This window comes from Gopherus flavomarginatus, chromosome 19, assembly GCF_025201925.1.
Source record: "Gopherus flavomarginatus isolate rGopFla2 chromosome 19, rGopFla2.mat.asm, whole genome shotgun sequence".
In the NCBI taxonomy this organism is placed as follows: Eukaryota; Metazoa; Chordata; order Testudines; family Testudinidae; genus Gopherus; species Gopherus flavomarginatus.
In genome coordinates, this window is record NC_066635.1 from 3,972,292 (window position 1) to 3,992,719 (window position 20,428).

A 20,428-nucleotide genomic window follows, 5' to 3' on the forward strand; every position below is an offset into this window, starting at 1 on the left:
GTGCATATTGCATACATTTATCTAATTAAGGTACCAAGAACCATACAACCTAATGCCTGGCAGCTGATGGGTGCCAATATCTCAGAGCTGCAAAACTATGGAAGGCTCATGCTGGGTGATTGTGAGAGCCATGGGTCTGATGCCCAGAAGTGCCTCAGTCCTTTTCAGAGCTCTCTGTTTGGTTTTTTATGATCTTGAAAGGGAGACAGATCAAGAATAGTTATTAGGGCTGCACACTGTGCTCCCTCCCCCCACTCAGCTCTGCCAATGCACCGGTGTCCTGACCCACGCTGGCCCCTGCTATTCCAGCTCAGAACTACCACATCAATCTGAACACAAAAGCCTGCTTTGCAAAGATTACCATTATTACTTATTATTTGCACTATGAAAAGTTAGTGTATTAACCGAGTGCACCACCTAGTAATTACTCCACACAGCTATTTTCCAGCGGAAAGCACATTTGCATCCAGCACTTGCCTTTGCTCTGAACAAAAGGCAGGCACCATGGATCAGCTCCCCTCTTCTGTTGTACACAAAGGTCTCTCTGCAAAGCACAGAATGTGTTTGAACCTTGCCCAAATGTGCATAAGGAACTCGCAGCAGCACCATACATGGAGACTCAAGTCCCTAAGGCACAATCTGAATGGTGTTAAACTAGAAGGCAGAGCAACAGGGAAAAAAATAAGTTCAGATGGGTGGATGTGAGTGAATCCCAATTCCCAACACTCCACTTGATTCAGGCAGAGGGGCAGAAACTCAAACACAATGATAAGACTTCGTCTGAGGATCAATCCCAAAATAACTCCCAACCCCAGAGAGCACAAGGCTTGTATTGTAACAATTGCCCCAATTCCCCCCCCCCAAAAGGCACTTGTTGTTTTCCCCACATATTAAAAACAATGGGAGCCAAATTCTGGGGTCTTTAATCTAGCAGAACTCCCTGTGACTCCACTGGAAAAGAGTTTTGCTTGATTAAAGCCCCAGAATGTGGTCCTGAGAAACTAAGTACCATGGAACTGGAGGGTGAGATGTATTTGGGTAACTTGCAGGCAAACTCCTGAGATTCCCCTTCACAAGCCCCCCCCCCCCCCCCCACCTTCGTTTGCACTCTCACAATATCAGTCTTCTGAGTTTGCCCAAACACAATCACACACAACAGGGGCTAAGTGGACAAGGCGAGGAGTGATGACAACAAAATAAACCGGACTTACGGGGAAAAGCACCTTGAGATGCAGGTGCTCCGACAGATCCAAACAGAGAAAGGGGATAAAATGAGCTCAGTGGGCAAACCACGGCCAGGCTAAAGGGATGCTGTACTGGAAACATGCACTAAGAGCAGCTGTTCACTTACCATCTTGCCCACCTCCATGGCCAAGGGCTGCTCCCGGCTCAGAAATCCCGAAGCTTGAAGATTACAATATCCAAGAAGATGACAGAGCTCCCCTCCCCCACCCCCGTTCTCTGAATGCTCGTCCGGTTAATACGGTTCTGAAAAGCCCATACTGGCAACCTTGCCAATCAGCAACAAGCGCCGTCCGAATGGAAATGCTGGGGCAGAGGAAGCATGCAGAGGGGACGGTCTGAAAGCAGGGCCAGCTTGCAGGCTGAGGAGTGCCCCGAACAAGGCAGAATTGAGCTGGAAGCAAAGGCGAGGTGAGGGGCAACAAAGCACCAACTCCCACGGGCTCCAAACAGCCCAGGGATGGCACAGCCCCTTCGGCAAGGAACAGAGGAATTCTCCGGCTGCTCGCTCGCTGTGGATCATCCGATATCAGAAGGAGGAGAAAAAGAATCGTGTGGCTAGAGCCGGCCTGCTGCACTCAGCCACAGGCTGGAGTGTGTGATTTGAATAACAAAAGAGCTCCTCTCTCCAAGCCAGGAGGGAGCTGCTAGTCAGAGAGAGAGGGCGTGAGCCGGTATGTGTGTGTGGCCAGGGGACCGGGGCTACTGACAATCACATTCAGGAAGTGGAGGCAGGGCTCTCCAAGAAGTGGGATGGATTTGGTCTCCCTCTACGCAGCTGCTCTCTGGTTACCAATCACTCACTCGCCTGGACAAGGGCTCGCCAGGGTTAGCAGTGTCTTTCCAGGAAAACTACATGGGGTTCTACACAATAAAATACCACCGAGACCTGCCCTTCTAAGAGCGTTTATTGCTGAGTCTTCTAAGCCAAAACACATCGGCGAGGGGATGAGAAAGTGCGGAGGAGCAGCATAATGAGGAGGCTGATCCACACAGTCACTCCCGATGAAGTGGGCGAAAGCTTATGCTCAAATAAATGTGTTAGTCTCTAAGGTGCCACAAGGACTCCTGGTTTTTTTACAGTCACTCCAGTCTCAATGCCGTGGCTGGGCAATCTCGGAACATGCTCCAACCCACACTTCGGTTTTTGCAAGTGGCCTGGATGTCCTCTTGTGGGGAGGGCCAACAATCAAAGGTCTCTTCAGTCCAGGAGCAACCTTCACGGGAACAAAGAGGCAATTGGGCTGGCTACTAGAGTGCTAATGTTTTCGACACATTTTGCTACTGACTGGCTGCACAGTCCTCACCCGACATTTCTGAACTCACAGGAGAAGGCTTGTGGAGCAACAAAGAGAGGAGAGAAAATGCAGTAAAGAAACAGAGAAAATATTTACTTGCCTAGGGTGGGGGGGCCGAGTGACTTAATTAGTGTTCAGATAGTGCTTTAAAATCCTCAGCTGGGGGGACATTAGAGAAGGACAATGGATTATTATTGTGCTTCCTTAAATGCCCCCAAAATAGCCTGAAAGTAGATGAGAGGAACCACTGACATGCTGCCACTGCTTTGGGGAAGGTGGGAGGTGGAGAAGAAACAGAGCAGTCATTCTGCACCCGCAGTTGCTGCTTATGGTGAAAAGAAGTTGCAGGAACAGGAAGGAAGTAAAAGGAAGGATGGTCTTGTTGAAAGAAAAATACAGCCTTGTGGTTCTGAGTCTGCCACTTACTATGTGACCATGAGAAATCACTCAGCTCAGTGGTCCTCAGTGACCCTATCTGGAAAAGAAGAATGCCACTGCGGTCCTCCCCTGCCATGAAACTCCCTACTGCTCCGGAGGAGCACCAGAGAAAGTGGTATGGTTAATAAGAAGATGGTGAAGAATCCCATATCCCACTCACGCTGCAGAGAGAATCCAGGGAGGCAGAATGCAATCACCCATCTTAGCATTTAGCCCCTCATCCCCACAGTTCTGAGATCTCCAGGAGTCCTCAGGTGTTCAGGTTCTCAATTTTACAGCTAATTTGAAAGCCAACTCCTCCAAGAGCGCTGTGTTCCCTAGCATCAGGGCATATAACTCTCCTTTGTATCCCTCCAGTTCAGTTAGAGGGCAACTTAGTCTGGGTGTCAAAACAGAACAGCTCAACAGCAACTGAATATTGGCACTGTACTTCACAGCTCTTTTTCACTCTAAAAAGCACAGAAGCTTGCAAAGGTGCTTGAGATGGTGCATGATGCTCTTTGCTCTCCCATAGCAAATGAACTGGAAAATTAAAGGGAAGGTGGCTCTGGAAGAGATACTAGAACTACATCTTCCTCTCTCCTGGCCCCAATCCCTCATTCAACATCAGCGCAAACATAAGAATTATGGCTGCTCAAGGTGACGCACGTCCCATCAAATGAAATGTCTTCTGTTCCTAGTAAGTAAATGTTGACAGGTTCCTACAGACCTTCAGGAATCCACCTGAAGCACCCAGCACAGAACATTAGCAAGGAGTGGTTTTAGACAAGAAGAATTTGGCCAGACCGTGAGTTAACACTCTGCCCCCATCTAGGGGAGACCTCGCCTCATCAAGGAAAAAAACTTCCTATACCTTGTCTCCACTTGGATTTTACAGCAAGATAGTTAACTCACATTAAGCAAGAGAGAGTCCTGTGGCACCTTTAAGACTAACAGATGTATTGGAGCATAAGCTTTTGTGGGTGAATACCCACTTCGTCAGACGCATGACATTAGTTATCTCCCTCGAAACACACACCTTTTTTGGCAGTGAAGTCAGTGACAGCTATAATGGGACAGCTGTCCAGTCTCTCCCACAATGAGCTGCTGTTGACATGGTCCTGCAAGTGGGATGGGTACTGACATGCACACAATTAGGCTGAGAAGTAAGATCCGTGCATGTAGATAACTCAACCATGTTCAACGAGCAGGTCACAATTTGGCTACAAAACTAAGGTTGTACTTCTAGTATAGAGAGAACCTTAGTTTGAGGAGTAGAGCCCCTACTTTTAACTCATAGGACCCTCATTCCATAATCCTGGCAGGACATCAACAGAGGATTCCATAATCCTCTGTAGTCTGCAACCAGAACATGAATATGTGGCTATACTGGGATCTGTCTTGTATCTGAAGTATACATTTTGGCAGGAACTCTAAATGAGAATTCGATACTCGTTATGACTACTTGAGATAATTGGGTTGCTGTAGCACACCACCACCAAGAGCACAATTTTCCTTCCACTTCTGCTGGCATGAATATGGAGCTTGATTACAAAAGGCAGCTCTGCAAAATCATTGCACAGCACCCATAATTTAGATTGTCTCTCCCTGCAGCCTACAAATGCATATATGGCACCACTCCAGGCAACGAAATCTGCATCCAACATGCCAGGGACAAAGAGGGATGCAGCAATGACAAGGAAGTCACCCGACTGGATCTGCCAAGAGCGTGGCAGTGTCTGTGCCTTCCATCTGAGCCTTGTTGATCATCAGAGGGACCAAGATGAGCTGTTAACTTGATGGACTATGAATAATGACACATAGTCGGGGGTGCGGGGGGGTAAAGCTAAGCAGGCACCAGCACCAGCAGGCAGTTGGCAATTTTGGCTTAAAAAGTATAAGCAGTTTTAGCCACACACTTCTCTTTGAAGCTGCTTAGATGAGTGATTTCTAGCCAGTAAAGCAGTGGCTCTGAACCTTACCAGGTTACTGTACCCCTTTCAGGAGTCTGATTTTCCTTGTGTACCTCAAGTTTCACTTCACTTACAAAATACTTGCTTACAAAATCAGACATAAAAGCAGAAGACTGCAATAGCACACTATTACTGACAAATTGCTGACTCTCTCATTTTTACCCTATAATTATAAAATAAATCAATTGGAATATAAATATTGTATTTACATTTCAGTGTATAGTAGATAGAGCAGTATAAACAAGTCATTGTGTGGAATTTTAGTGGGTATGGATTTCACTAGTCCTTTTTATGTAGCCTGTTGTAAAATTAGGCAAATATCTAGATGTGTTGATGTATCCCTGTGATACAGCATGGCCAGAGGGCAGCAGGAGAGGGCTAGAAGGGAGCCTTATTCCCCATAAGGGGAAGAAAGTTTGCTATAGATTAATTAGAGCACCTGACGCCAATTAAAGCACCTGCAGTCAGTCACATGATAAAAAACCTGCTTCAATCAGACAGTGTGGGAGTATGAGCAGAAAGGATTGGTGTTGCAGAGGACAGTTTGGAGAAGTGCTGCAGTGGGCTAAGAAGTCCTAGACCCTAGGTAAGGGGCACCTGACTTGTGCAGAGGGAGGACAGGAAGCCCCCCCCCCAAGCTGAAGGGCAGGAGAGGGAAGTAGCCCAGGGGAAGGAACCGTCCGTTCAAGTGGTTCACCACTATCCTCAGGGCCCCTGGGCTGGGACTTGGAGTAGAGAGTGGGCCCAGGTTCCTCCCGCTCCGCTCCATTCCCCTCCTCTAGGACACTAATGGGGCAATTAATATTCCAATTTAGGGGCAAGAAATGGCACCCTGGACCCGCCCCCCAAAGAAGAGAAAACACGAGATCCAACATAATAGTGCCGGCAATTTGCCACAATCCCCTATAAGATCTCTGTGTACCCCCAGGGGTACAAGTACCCCTAGTTGAGAACCACAGCAGTAAAGCATCCCACCCATTTCACTCCAGATCTAAAACTGTGTTTATACTGTAGCTGAAAACCACTCAAGGTTTCAGAGCAGCAGCCGTGTTAGTCTGTATCTGCAAAAAGAACAGGAGTACTTGTGGCACCTTGGAGACTAACAAATTTATCTGAGCATAAGCTTTCATGGGCTACAGCCCACTTCATCAGATGCATAGAATGATCCCACGAAAGCTTATGCTCAAATAAATTTGTTAGTCTCTAAGGTGCCACAAGTACTCCTGTTCTTCTTTCAGATTCCATAGCCACTTGAAATTTCACGTAGCCCCAGGCACATTGTGATGGATTCAGTTGCTTTGCTTTACTTTGCTTTATGTAGGTCACTGTTTTAGAGTAAGCACCCCACAGAATGCTTTTGTCCTCAAAAATCTGCTGGGAACTGGTCCAAACATGCACAGGAAGTACAGAAGACAACCTATTAAGTTACGAGGTGATCATGGGTTTTAGAGGTAAATTCATACAAGTCTCCACTTTTAAGTTCCTTCTCACTGCAGCCTGTCTGATGACAGCCTCAGAATGGGAGAATCCCCCACCACTGATGGCTGGCAGGTAGAATATCAAAATATGGGAAATCCATTCAGTAGACTGAACTTAGAACCGGAGTATAAAGGACATCAGCTTTGGTGGTTTCTGCTCTCCCAGTCTGTACATGAACAGCTAGTCCTCCGGCCTTAATGCCCTCCTTGGCTTAGTAACTAATGTCTCTGGGTACAGAAGCACTTCAAGCTGCAAGGTGATGTCCCTGAGTTAGCTCTGACTGTGCCAGCACACTAAAAATAGAGTGCAAGTGCCACCTCCACCATATTAGGTGTGTACTCGAGGTGGCTAGCCCCTCCTGCTGTTTGCTTCACCATAGTTACACTCTTCTTTTAGCACACTAGCTCAGTCAGAGCTAGCGCAGATCTGTCTCCTCACACTGGAATGACACCCTCAGCTTAAAGTGCAGAATTACCCTATGTAGTTTACATAATATGAATATAAATGTCTCTAGTTCTACCTATAGCACATGTGCCAAAGGTGGCACGTGAGCCGATTTTTGACGGCACGTGGGGCAGGCTGAGCTGCTCAGCCCACCGCCGCTCTGGGGTTCCCGCTGCTGGCCCCTTGCCAGACAGGGTCCCACCGCTGGTTCCACTCAGCACCCGCTGCTGGCCTGGGGGAAGGAACCCCATGATGGCAGCGGGCTGTGAGCCCAGCTAACAGGAGCTGGCAGCCGAAACCCCAGAGAGGGGCTGGCAGAGATGCTCAGACCACCCCTGAAACCCCAGAGCTGGGCGGGCTGACCCACTGAGCCTGTTGCCACTCTGGGGTTCCAGCTGCTGGCCTCTTACCACCCGGGGTCCCTGCCGCAGCCCCATCACCTTGCTTCCAGCGCAGGCCCCCTGCCAGAAATGGGTCCAGGCTTCTGGCCCTGCTCAGCCCTACCAGCCGCCAGCTCCACTCACCTCAGCTGCTGATCTGGAGTTCAAGCTGCTGACCTCCTGCCAGCCAATTATCAACTCATAAGCCTGTGTGCAGCTTAAAGTATCTAAATACATGCCACCAGACACTGGAAAACTCAGCAAGGGCAAGGATCACACTGAACTAATAAGATCTGCATTTTAATTTAATTTTAAATAAAGCATCTGAAACATTTTGAAAACCTTGTTCACTTTACATACAACAGTAGTTTGGTTATATATTAGACTTATAGAGAGACCTTCTAAAAAACATTAAAATGTATTACCAGCACGCAAAGCCTTAAATTAGAGCGTATACATGAAGACTTGGCACATCACTGCTGAAAAGTTGCTGACCTCTGTTCTAGTATATGTGTATCACTGCCCTCTACTGGATAGTATGAGAACTTCTCAACTTTGTAACATAGGTCCCACACAGCTAACAGATTCTTCTTTAGCTTAATTGGTTCTATGCTTTTGGTGTAAGAGGATCCAAGTTCTGGCCCTGCTGTTGCTGTGAAAGTTCAAGAGACCATGGCATGTAGCACAGCAACTAGGGTGACCAGATGTCCCGATTTTATAGGGACAGTCTCGATTTGTGGGTCTTTTTCTTATATAGCCACCTATTACCCCCCATCTTCATCCTGATTTTTCACACTTGCTGTCTGGTCACCCTAACAGCAACTAACTAGGATCACAACTTTGTTGACATGTTTAACTTATAGGCAAGGCTACATTTTAGTCACAGGTATTTTTAGTAAAAGTCATGGACAGGTCATGGGCAGTAACAAAAATTCACAGCCATGAACTGTCCGTGACTTGTACTATATACCCCTGACTAAAACTTGTGTGCTCTGGGGCAGAGGGCTGCCTGGGGAAGCCACGGATGCTGTGGGAAGGGATGGCCCAGGCCCTCTGCTGTTGCTGAGGGGTGGAGGTTAGCAGGCTCCCTATCCAGCTCCATGCAGCTCCCTGGAAGCAGCCACATGTCCCTTGGCTCCTGTGCAGAGGTGCGGCCAAGGGGCATCACATGCTGCTCCCACCCCAAGTGCCCACTCCACAGCTCCCATTGGCTGGGAGGTGCAGTCAATGGGAGTTGCGGGGGTGGTGCCTGGAGGTGGGGGCTGTGCACAGAGCTGCCTGGCTGTGCCTCTGACTAGGAGCCGAGGGACACGCGGCCACTTCTAGGAAGCCCCTGTCATAAACAGATAGCTAAGGGTTAATGTCTCTTTCACCTGAAGCACCTGACCAGAGGACCAATCAGGAAACCGGATTTTTCAACTTTGGGTGGAGGGATTTGAGTGTCTTTGTCTTTGTTTTCTGGCTGCCTGCTTGCTCTGAGCTTTGGAGAAGTAGTTCTACTTTCTAGTCTTCTGTTTCTAAGTGTAAGGACAAAGAGATCAGATAGTAAGTTCTATGGTTTCTTTTCTTTGGTATTTGCATGAATATAAGTGCTGGAGTGCTTTGATTTGTATTCTTTTTGAATAAGGCTGTTTATTCAATATTCTTTTAAGAAATTGCCCTGTGTTGTATCATCTTAATACAGAGAGAATATTTGTACTTATTTTTCTTTCTTTTTATATAAAGCTTTCTTTTAAGACCTGTTGGAGTTTTTCTTTACTTCAGGGAAATTGAGTCTGTACTCACCAGGGAATTGGTGGGAGGAAGAAATCAAGGGGAGATTTGTGTGTTGGATCGCTAGCCTGATGTTGCATTCCCTCTGGGGGAATAGGAAAGTACTTTTTGTTTCCAGGATTGGGAACAGAGAGGGAGATTCACTCTGTTTGGATTCACAGAGCTGGTGTCTGTGTATCTCTCCAGGAGCACCTGGAGGGGGGAAGGGAAAAAGGATTATTTCCCTTCATTGAACATTAGCTAGAAAGAGAAAAGGAAAATTAGCTAAAGGCACTGTTGCTAGGCAGACTTCAGGAGGCAACAGAGAACCTGCAGTTCAGAAGATAAACACCGGAGGGCACCCCAACACAAGAAAACAGGAACCATGACTTCTAAGGCAAAAATTAACGCCGAAGAACAAATCAAAGAAGCTGAACACAGGCGACAACTGGAAATAAAACAAAAAGAGATGGAGATGAAAGAAAGAGAAGAACAGATCAAAGAGGCAGCCTTCCAAAGAGAACAGGCAGCCCAAGAGGCAGCACACAAAAGAAAACTAGAAGAAGAAGAGGTGGCCCACCGCCGAGAAATGGAAAACCACCACCGAGAAATGGAAAAACAACAAAAAGAGAATGAAGAGAAGGAAAAACAGAGAAAACATGAACTGGAGTTGGCAAAAGCTGGGCTGCCTGTGCCAGCCAACCCTAACAACCCGGCGCCAAATATTGCTCCACAGCACAGGAAATTTCCCACCTACAAGGCAGGTGATGACACCGAGGCCTTCTTGGAAAATTTTGAAAGAGCCTGTCTTGGGTACAGCATTCCCGAAGACCAGTACATGGTAGAATTGAGGTCACAGCTCAGTGGACCTTTAGCAGAGGTGGCAGCTGAAATGCCTAAGCACCAAATGAATGACTATAAACTTTTTCTAACCAAGGCCAGATACAGGATGGGGATAACCCCAGATCATGCCCGTCGGCGCTTCAGAACCCAAAAGTGGAAACCAGAGGTGTCATTTCCCAAACACGCCTACTACATTGCAAAAAACTATGAGGCCTGGCTAACAGGAAACAACATTCAAACCTTGGAAGAACTGAACCTCCTCATACAAATGGAGCAGTTCTTGGATGGTGTTCCTGAAGACATCACACGGTACATACAAGATGGAAACCCCAAGAATATCGCTGAGGCGGGGGAGATTGGAGCCAAATGGATGGAACTGGCAGAAAGCAAGAAAGCTACTGTCAAGGGGAACGATTACCCCAGGGGGCACACAGACCATAAACCCTACAACCGAGGACAGCCAAAGACCCCACATACCACCCAAGTAAAGCCACAGATACCCTACCCTTCAACCTCACCAGTCTCCAGTAACTCACCTCGGCCCAGTGACCCATCAGATGGAAGATGCTTTAAGTGTAATGAACTGGGACATATCAAGGCCAAGTGTCCCAAGAACACCATGCGAGTGCAATTCATTACACCACCATCACACCAAAGATCCCCAGGCCCGGATGCCTCTCAAATACCCTTGGAGCGAAGGGAAAATTTGAGAGTGGGCGGAAAAAAGGTTACTGCGTGGAGAGACACGGGGGCACAAGTGTCAGCTATCCACCAATCCTTCGTTGACCCCAAATTCATCAACCCAAAGGCCAAAGTTACAATTTACCCCTTCATGTCACAAGCTGTAGACTTGCCTACAGCTCAACTGCCTGTCCAGTACAAAGGCTGGTCAGGAATGTGGACTTTTGCAGTCTATGACAATTATCCTATCCCCATGCTACTGGGGGAAGACTTGGCCAACCAGGTGAGGCGGGCCAAGAGAGTGGGAATGGTTACACGTAGCCAAACCAGGCAAGCTTCCAGACCCATTCCTGTTCCTGAGCCGTCCACAGAGGCCCCGTCTGTGTTACCAGAGACCCAGACAGAGGTAGTGGACCCGGATTCCATGCCAACCACTGAAACAGCCACAGCACCTCCAGTGCCAGGCCCGGAACTGGAACAGCAACCAGCACCAGCAAGTGCAACCACATCTTCAAACTCAACGCCAGAGGGCGCCAGCGAGCCAGAACTGGCAGAAGCAAAAGACAGCCATACCCAAAAGGCTCAGCCAGAGCCTGAAATGCCCTCAGGTGCACCAGCGGAGAGCGGTTCACCAGCAACGGAAACAACCCCATCACCTACAGCGCTTCCAGAGGGACCAAGCCCAAGTCCACAGTCTGAGAAAGAACTGGTGACCCCAGCCTCAAGGGAACAGTTCCAGACTGAGCAGGAAGCAGATGACAGCCTTCAGAAAGCTTGGGCGGCGGCACGGAGCACCCCACCGCCTCTCAGCTCTTCTAATCGATCCCGGTTTGTTATAGACCAAGGACTTTTATACAAGGAAATTCTTTCTGGTGGACACCGGGAAGAATGGCAGCCGCAAAAAACAGTTGGTGGTTCCAACTAAGTACCGGGGGAAGCTCTTAAGCTTAGCCCATGATCATCCCAGTGGCCATGCTGGGGTGAACAGAACCAAGGACCGGTTGGGGAAGTCCTTCCACTGGGAGGGGATGGGCAAGGATGTTGCCAAGTATGTCCGGTCTTGTGAGGTATGCCAAAGAGTGGGTAAGCCTCAAGACCAGGTCAAGGCCCCTCTCCAGCCACTCCCCATAATTGAGGTCCCATTTCAGCGAGTAGCTGTGGATATTCTGGGCCCTTTCCCAAAAAAGACGCCCAGAGGAAAGCAGTACGTACTGACTTTAGTGGACTTTGCTACCCGATGGCCAGAAGCAGTCGCTCTAGGCAACACCAGGGCTAACACTGTGTGCCTGGCCCTAACAGACATCTTTGCCAGGGTAGGTTGGCCCTCTGACATCCTTACAGATTCAGGGTCTAATTTCCTGGCAGGGACCATGGAAAAACTGTGGGAAACTCATGGGGTGAATCACTTGGTTGCCACCCCGTACCACCATCAAACCAATGGCCTGGTTGAAAGGTTCAATGGAACTTTGGGGGCCATGATACGAAAATTCATCAACGAATTCTCCAATAATTGGGACCTAGTGTTGCAGCAGTTGCTGTTTGCCTACAGGGCTGTACCACATCCCAGTTTAGGGTTTTCACCATTTGAACTTGTGTATGGTCACGAGGTTAAGGGGCCATTACAGTTGGTGAAGCAGCAATGGGAGGGGTTTACGCCTTCTCCAGGAACTAACATTCTGGACTTTGTAAGCAACCTACAAAGCACCCTCCGACACTCTTTAGCCCTTGCTAGAGAGAACCTAAAGGATGCTCAAGAAGAGCAAAAGGCCTGGTATGACAGACATGCCAGAGAACGTTCCTTCAAGGTAGGAGACCAGGTTATGGTCTTGAAGGCGCAACAGGCCCATAAGATGGAAGCATCATGGGAAGGGCCATTCACGGTCCAAGAGCGCCTGGGAGCTGTAAACTACCTCATAGCATTTCCCAATTCCTCACTAAAGCCTAAAGTGTACCATGTTAATTCTCTCAAGCCTTTCTATTCCAGAGACTTACAGGTTTGTCAGTTTACAGTCCAGGGAGAGGATGCTGAGTGGCCTGACGGTGTCTACTACGACGGGAAAATAGACGGTGGCGTGGAAGAGGTGAACCTCTCAACCACCCTGGAACGTCTGCAGCGGCAACAAATCAAGGAGCTGTGCACTAGCTTCGCCCCATTGTTCTCAGCCACCCCAGGACGGACTGAACGGGCATACCACTCCATTGATACAGGTAATGCTCACCCAATCAGAACCCCACCCTACCGAGTGTCTCCTCATGCCCAAGCTGCTATAGAACGGGAGATCCAGAACATGCTACAGATGGGTATAATCCGCTCATCTATCAGGGCATGGGCATCTCCAGTGGTTCTGGTACCCAAACCAGATGGGGAAATACGCTTTTGCGTGGACTACCGTAAGCTAAATGCGGTAACTCGTCCGGACAACTATCCAATGCCACGTACCGATGAGCTATTGGAAAAGTTGGGACGTGCCCAGTTCATCTCTACAATAGACTTAACCAAGGGGTACTGGCAAGTACCGCTAGATGAACCTGCCAAGGAGAGGTCAGCATTCGTCACCCATGCGGGGGTGTATGAATTCAATGTCCTTCCTTTCGGCCTTCGAAATGCACCCGCCACCTTCCAGAGGCTGGTAGATGGTCTACTAGCTGGACTGGGAGAATTTGCAGTTGCCTACCTCGATGATGTGGCCATTTTTTCAGACTCCTGGCCCGAACACCTACTACACCTGGAAAAGGTCTTTGAGCGCATCAGGCAGGCAGGACTAACTGTTAAGGCCAAAAAGTGTCAAATAGGCCAAAACAGAGTGACTTACCTGGGGCACCAGGTGGGTCGAGGAACCATAAACCCCCTACAGGCCAAGGTGGATGCTATCCAAAAGTGGCCTGTCCCAAAGTCAAAGAAGCAGGTCCAATCCTTCTTAGGCTTGGCCGGATACTACAGGCGATTTGTACCCCACTACAGCCAAATCGCTGCCCCACTGACCGACCTGACCAAAAAGACCCAGCCAAATGCAGTTAAGTGGACTGATGAGTGTCAAAAGGCCTTTACCCAACTTAAGGCAACGCTCATGTCTGACCCTGTGCTCAGGGCCCCGGATTTTGACAAGCCATTCCTAGTAACCACAGATGCATCTGAGCGTGGTATAGGAGCAGTGCTCATGCAGGAAGCAACAGATCACAACTTCCATCCTGTCGTGTTTCTCAGCAAGAAACTGTCTGAGAGGGAAAGTCACTGGTCAGTCAGTGAAAAGGAATGCTATGCCATTGTGTACGCCCTGGAAAAGCTACGCCCATATGTTTGGGGACGGCGGTTCCAACTACAAACTGACCATGCTGCACTAAAGTGGCTTCATACGGCCAAGGGGAACAACAAGAAACTTCTTCGTTGGAGTTTAGCTCTCCAAGATTTTGATTTTGAAATTCAACACATCACAGGAGCTTCTAACAAAGTAGCTGATGCACTCTCCCGTGAGAGTTTCCCAGAATTCAGTAGTTAAAAAGTGTTCTTAAAATGTAGAAGTCTGTTAGTTATATACTTAGGAGTATATGTAAAGGTGTATGTGTTGTATTAATCTGTTTATTTTCAAGTTCTAGAAGGAAATCGCCGCCAGTGAGCTTCCCCACTGTCTGCAATTTGGGGGGCGTGTCATAAACAGATAGCTAAGGGTTAATGTCTCTTTCACCTGAAGCACCTGACCAGAGGACCAATCAGGAAACCGGATTTTTCAACTTTGGGTGGAGGGATTTGAGTGTCTTTGTCTTTGTTTTCTGGCTGCCTGCTTGCTCTGAGCTTTGGAGAAGTAGTTCTACTTTCTAGTCTTCTGTTTCTAAGTGTAAGGACAAAGAGATCAGATAGTAAGTTCTATGGTTTCTTTTCTTTGGTATTTGCATGAATATAAGTGCTGGAGTGCTTTGATTTGTATTCTTTTTGAATAAGGCTGTTTATTCAATATTCTTTTAAGAAATTGCCCTGTGTTGTATCATCTTAATACAGAGAGAATATTTGTACTTATTTTTCTTTCTTTTTATATAAAGCTTTCTTTTAAGACCTGTTGGAGTTTTTCTTTACTTCAGGGAAATTGAGTCTGTACTCACCAGGGAATTGGTGGGAGGAAGAAATCAAGGGGAGATTTGTGTGTTGGATCGCTAGCCTGATGTTGCATTCCCTCTGGGGGAATAGGAAAGTACTTTTTGTTTCCAGGATTGGGAACAGAGAGGGAGATTCACTCTGTTTGGATTCACAGAGCTGGTGTCTGTGTATCTCTCCAGGAGCACCTGGAGGGGGGAAGGGAAAAAGGATTATTTCCCTTTGTTGTGAGACTCAAGGGATTTGGGTCTTGGGGTCCCCAGGAAAGGTTTTTCAGGGGGACCAGAGTGCCCCAAAACACTCTAATTTTTTGGGTGGTGGCAGCAGGTACCAGGTCCAAGCTGGTAACTAAGCTTGGAGGTTTTCATGCTAACCCCCATATTTTGGACGCTAAGGTCCAAATCTGGGACTAAGGTTATTACAGCCCCCACAAGGTAAGTCCTAGAGCCTTCACCCAGTCCTGAATCCCAACCCCATGCCTCAGCCCAGAGCCCTCTCCTGCCTCCAAACTCCTACTGTTGCTGTGGGGCAGAGGGGGAGGGGCCCAGGCACCACCTGAGTTGCTCAGATGGCCTTGGAGCCAGCTGCACCAGCCGCTGCAGAAGTCACAGAGGTCCCAGAAAGTAACAGAATCCATGAGTTCTGTGACAGACTTGCAGCCTTACTTATGGGTTCCCATGCACAAAAGACTTTAGGCACTTGAACAAAAAAATGTAATTGAAAGGCACAAAAAGAACTTGCCCAAATTATTCTGAACAAGAACAAAAATCTCCAGCATGCCCACAACATGCAGGTTTCAATGGATGTAGGGTGGATATACATTTTTCCCCACTTTGTAAACCTAAGTGGGATAATATATATGCAACTCGTTCATAGGAACCAACTTATAGGATCATCTCTCTAAATACACTGACTAGCGATGCTCCAAAACCATGATGCAGTGTTTTGTAACAAGTTATATGGGATGATTATCTTTAATCTAATTTTTCAAAACCAAAGGATTTCACACAAGTGGAAAGCACAGCTGACAGGTAGGTCTGTAGCTTACGCTAATGACACACAAGGATTCAGGAGAAGAGGGCAGGGAAACTTGTACTGACCGGGATAGCAGATAACCTAGCAGAGACCAGTGTCTGTCATGAGACGCCCCTCAGAGCAGCAGCTGGGTTATTGCAAAGGCCACGCCATGCCACATATTGCCAGGGCTGAATTAATGCAGGGGCTTGAGGGGCTGCAGCCCAGCGCCCTGGGCTAAGGGGGGACCCAGCATAGCAGGGCTCAGACCAGCTGCCTGCATGCCATGGCCCCATGCCACTCCCAGAACTGGCTAACTGCTGGCACGTCTCTGCGGCTCCTGGAGGTGGGGGGGAGGCAGCCCCGCACGCTGCCCCCACTCTGAGCACCCACTTCGCAGCTCCCAGTGGCTGGGAACTGTGGCCAATTGGAGCTGCAGGGGCGGTGCCGGCAGGTGGGTGGGGGCTGGGCACAGAGCTCCCTGGCTATGCCTCTGCCTAGGAGCTGAGGGACATGTGGCTGCTTCTAGGAAAGCCCCCTCCCTCCCACAAAAAAAGGTAAGAACCAGCCAATGGGAGCTGCGGGGGCAGCGCTTGAAGGCGTGGGCAGAGCACGGAGACACACTATCCCCCTCCTTTCGGGAGCAGCGTGGGGCCACGGCATCCAGGCAGACAGACTGCCTGAGCCTTGCTGTGCACCTCAAACCCCCTCCTGCACCCCAACACCCAAACTTCCTCCCAGAAAGAAACTAATATAACAGCTGTTCTAAGGTAAGAAGTAGGCTATTTTGAATTAACTATCTTCTACATGTTTTAAGACTGAAATGTAACCACGGAACGGCTTTATGTTAATTAAAAGGAAAGTTTAGTATAACGTTAATAGCCTTGATGCCATAATTGTGATCATTTTGTTTTACATTAGGAAAAAGATGTGTATACAGGGGCCCCACAAATCTAATAGCCCCAGGCCCACAAGAGAGTTAATCCAGCCCTGCATATTGCCCCCAGCCCTGGACTAAATTCAGGAGACCAGCGTGTGCCAGAGTGAGATATCTGCCAGCCCTGCATTTCTCCTCTCCACGCAGTCAGCACATTCATGTAGGAGAAGATACAGGACTGAGAATCTGCCCAATACACCGATAGGCTACTTGGCACGAGTGCTTCCCGGCAGCGTGCAGGTGTGTCTGAAGCTTGGTGAAGACCATAAAAAAGGGCAGGAAGTGCATCTCAGCCTTCTGAACTGCACTCTGCTCTCCCTCTGGGCTGCTGGTGATCGAGACCTTCCACAACGATGCTCTAAAGAAAGATTTGTCATCTTTATGCCCAAATGAGTTTGGGAGGGATGTATGAGAACCAGTGCTCAAATTACGGCTAGGAGCTGCCAGGGGCCACCTCACTTCTGTGGCATGGCCCAATTACTGCTCACTAGGGGGCCCCTACTTCCCCCCCCATAACTGGAGCACTGATGGGACTGTCCCCGCCAATGGGATATGAACACTCAAACAGATGAGACAGCCTGTTTCTCCCATGCACTCCCCAACACAGATATCAAAGCCAAGCTCCCAGAATCCTTAACTCTGATGCTATGATTTAGTCCCCTTTGGGGAGCCCCCGTTTCCACCGAGTACATTGGCGAGAAAATTTGAATTCATATCCCAGCCTGCTTGGATGTGGGCTGCTGATTTATTGCTCAGCCCCCCTTTCATTTCCAGGAGTTCCAAGGGGTGGCCAGCACATAGGATGCTTCATATGAACAGCTGGGGAAGAGGTCCCTCAGGAGATCACATCACCAATGCAATACTACTGTCCAAACCACTGCTGGCAGGGTACCTAGCAAAGGATTTAAAGGCTGGGAACGAACACACAGTGGGGCTGTGGACGCACACTGTATGCTTACCCCAGCCATAGCTCACGGTGGTAACCCGAGAACGGCTTATATGATGAAAGGAAACTTCAAGGAGAAGGAATTTGAAAACGTGAGGAAATAAGTTAGAAAACACTGCAAAAGGGGAAAAAAAAGTTTAGAAATTAATCCATATCACTTCCCCGCATGGAGGGTGCTTAAAATCTCTTATGTGAGAGTCAAACCAGGAACCAAACACACAACGGAAAATAACCTATTACAATTAAAATGGCAATGTGCTAGTTTACTGAGGTCAGAAGAGTTTCTCTCTCTCCCATTCACAATGCTGAGAGAATTAAACATAGAGCTGGGCAGGAAAACTGCATGATGGAGATTGTGTGGGTCAAGAGATCTAAAGATCAAATGGCAAAAACCAGGGCAAAACTACATCAACTCTGGGAAGGATGTGGGGGAGTCCGCAGAATCTGTCAGGCCACTGTGGTGTGTAACAGGGGCAATGAAAGAGAAAGAACTGGGCAGTGTAGGGCATCTTTACTCCTGGGTTACTTTTTGACAAATGAATGGTGAGGCTCTGCCAGGTACAAAAAGAGATTGAACAACCTGAGGGGTCACGACGCACCAATCCCCTGGGCCTGACCCCATACATCCGCAGAGGGGAAGCCAAGGGTTATTCTAGCAGCACCACTAGATTTCAGAGGGAGGTTAATCTTCAAGCCATTTGCCCCATTACACATTTTTTAAGTCACCTACTCCCCCTCAATAAGTCTACAAAGCACGTAGAAAGTCTAGGTAGAGGCAATGTCCGAAATGCACCTAGCAGGGGATGGTTAGTATGAGCGCCTTGGGGATGGGATGATCTCACGTACTACAGATACTGTAGCGCGGAGGCGTGAATCTCTGGGGATTTGCTGTTTTGTCAGACTATTAGCATTGTTTGGAATATGTTTTTCTCGTGGTGCTATACACACAGTGCAATTTTATACTAATGCACTAGCCTAACACACAGCACAGATCTCTCTAGGTGTGTGCACTGCGTGATGGCTTGTCTAAATCTCAGTGGCAACTTACACCCACCCAGCCACCCCTTATTGCTAACCAAGTTACTGGCTCTGCTCCCTGCATACAGATGCCCTGCACTGCTCCGTTTCCTTGAACTTTCTTCATATCACATCTATACCGTGAAACTCACTGGTGACCATGGCTCTTTTCGTTCAAAGAGCAGGTGTTGGATAGGTAACACTTCCTCGTGTGGTACACTGTCTCCCTCCAGTGGCTGGGCCACACACAGAGGCTACTAGTTGTGAGCTAACAGAGGTGGATCTTTTAGTGAATGCTCATGGTTTTAGATCTAGAGGTCCTAGGTTCAATACTTGCTGCCACCACTTACTGCTGCAGGGGCATAATGTTGTAAGTGGTGGCCTATAGGGGAATTTGAGCAGGTTGTTCTTCCCAGATGGGGTGGGGTGGGGTGGGAGTGTAACCCACACCCACTCAGTGTGCTGCTCTTCCCCCGTCTAGTGGTAGCTGGGCCACATACAGAAGGTACAGCCTTGGCTAACAGAAGTGGGTCTTTTAACTCAAGCAGTAGAGACTCAAGGTTTTCGATCCAGAGGTCCTGGGCTCAATCTCCATTCCCAGCAACCTCTTCAGAGATGTTATGTTACCAGGGGTGTGGATTAGATAAAGATTGCCAAAGTTCTCCTGATCATTGAGGATCATACATGTAATCTGCCACATTATTTCAAGACTATGGAAAAACTACTTTTCCAATAAGAGCCTTGCTCCTCCAGACAGCCCATGCTGAGGTCCATTATGACTGGTCCTGAACTAGTCCACTCAAACTACCATTCAGAATCAGTAAGTTCTAGGCAGTGTCATTCTACCAACCACACAAACCAGTGCAGCTATGGACAAGTAGGTGGAACAGTCGACGTACACACGCAGCAGATCATCAACAGAGAGGAAAGAGAACTGTGCCTGAAGACAAAGATGATGCTCTGAAAAAATGAGTGATTATTCAAAAAAGGGAATGTGAGAGACAGTAAAGTAAGCAGAGATTAAAGTCAGCATAGAAAACAGGCGCTGGATCTAAACATGAGCAGTGGAATCCCCACCACAGAAAACAGGCTACATGACACACATTCCTGCCGGGCTCATTTAGAACAGCCATGACTTGGAGGGGGAGGGAACGCCCTTATAACCCCACTGCCACTGACCTATTTCCAGCCAGGCCTCAGGGGCCTTTCGCCACACGCTCTTGGTCAGGGTCAGGTGGCTGAGGGGAGGGCTGAGACACTGACCTCTCTTCCCACTGGGAAAATAGGGGCAGGTTCCCTCACTCCCCACGCACACTGTAATTACATCCGTGGCTCAGATGACAATGGCACCAACAGCTGCAAAACAGCTTCACTGAAGAGAGTTACCAGTCTTCCCCCTCTTCCCCTCCAGCAATTCAAAACAGCTGCTCCTATCTTGGCACATCTGCTCTCCCTCCAGCTGAAGTGTTCGTGTTGGTCCTCATGATGTACAGTACTAACCTTTGTAATTAGCACTCCCTTCAGCAGCAGGGGTGAAGGCAATGCACATGGATTACCAACAATCCGGAAAGCATTCCCTAGAAAACCAACAGCACAGGCTGAGGATGTCCTATCCTCCAGGAACTCAAAGACTGCAGTATGGGCTCTGCCTCAGATCACTGGGCCACTCCATTCAACATCCTATCTGACAATGGCCAACCTGCTTCAGAGGAAAGCAGAGAAGCCTTATTATGCATCTAACTATGCAACTCAGACCACATGAGGAAATGTCTTCCTGCTCCCAGCAGGAGGTCAGTTTACTCCCTAAGCCTGGGGCACAGACTCCTTACCACATATCCCCAAAGTTCACAGCCCTCTACTATGCATTTATTCTCCCTGATACAGATCAGTCAGTATCTTGGTCAAAAGACACAGGCCC

General features: G+C 48.4%; 2 protein-coding genes across 7 annotated transcripts in view; one reads left to right on the plus strand and one right to left on the minus strand.

Annotated features, from left to right (window-relative positions):
- LOC127037332 (uncharacterized) overlaps nt 1-20,428 on the plus strand; it is a 472,273-nt gene that overhangs the window by 384,335 nt on the left and 67,510 nt on the right. The window lies entirely within an intron of this gene.
- Nucleotides 1-20,428, minus strand: part of HIP1 (huntingtin interacting protein 1) — a 150,661-nt gene that overhangs the window by 76,105 nt on the left and 54,128 nt on the right. Inside the window, exon 1 of one of the 4 annotated variants that reach the window (XM_050928912.1) lies at nt 1,352-1,925. The exons of the other annotated variants lie outside the window; for them this stretch is intronic. Within the exon in view, the coding sequence (XP_050784869.1) occupies nt 1,352-1,369 (18 nt within the window). The 5' untranslated portion in view covers nt 1,370-1,925. Of the gene's footprint in view, nt 1-1,351; nt 1,926-20,428 lie in introns of those variants that run through there. 4 annotated transcript variants of the gene reach the window in all.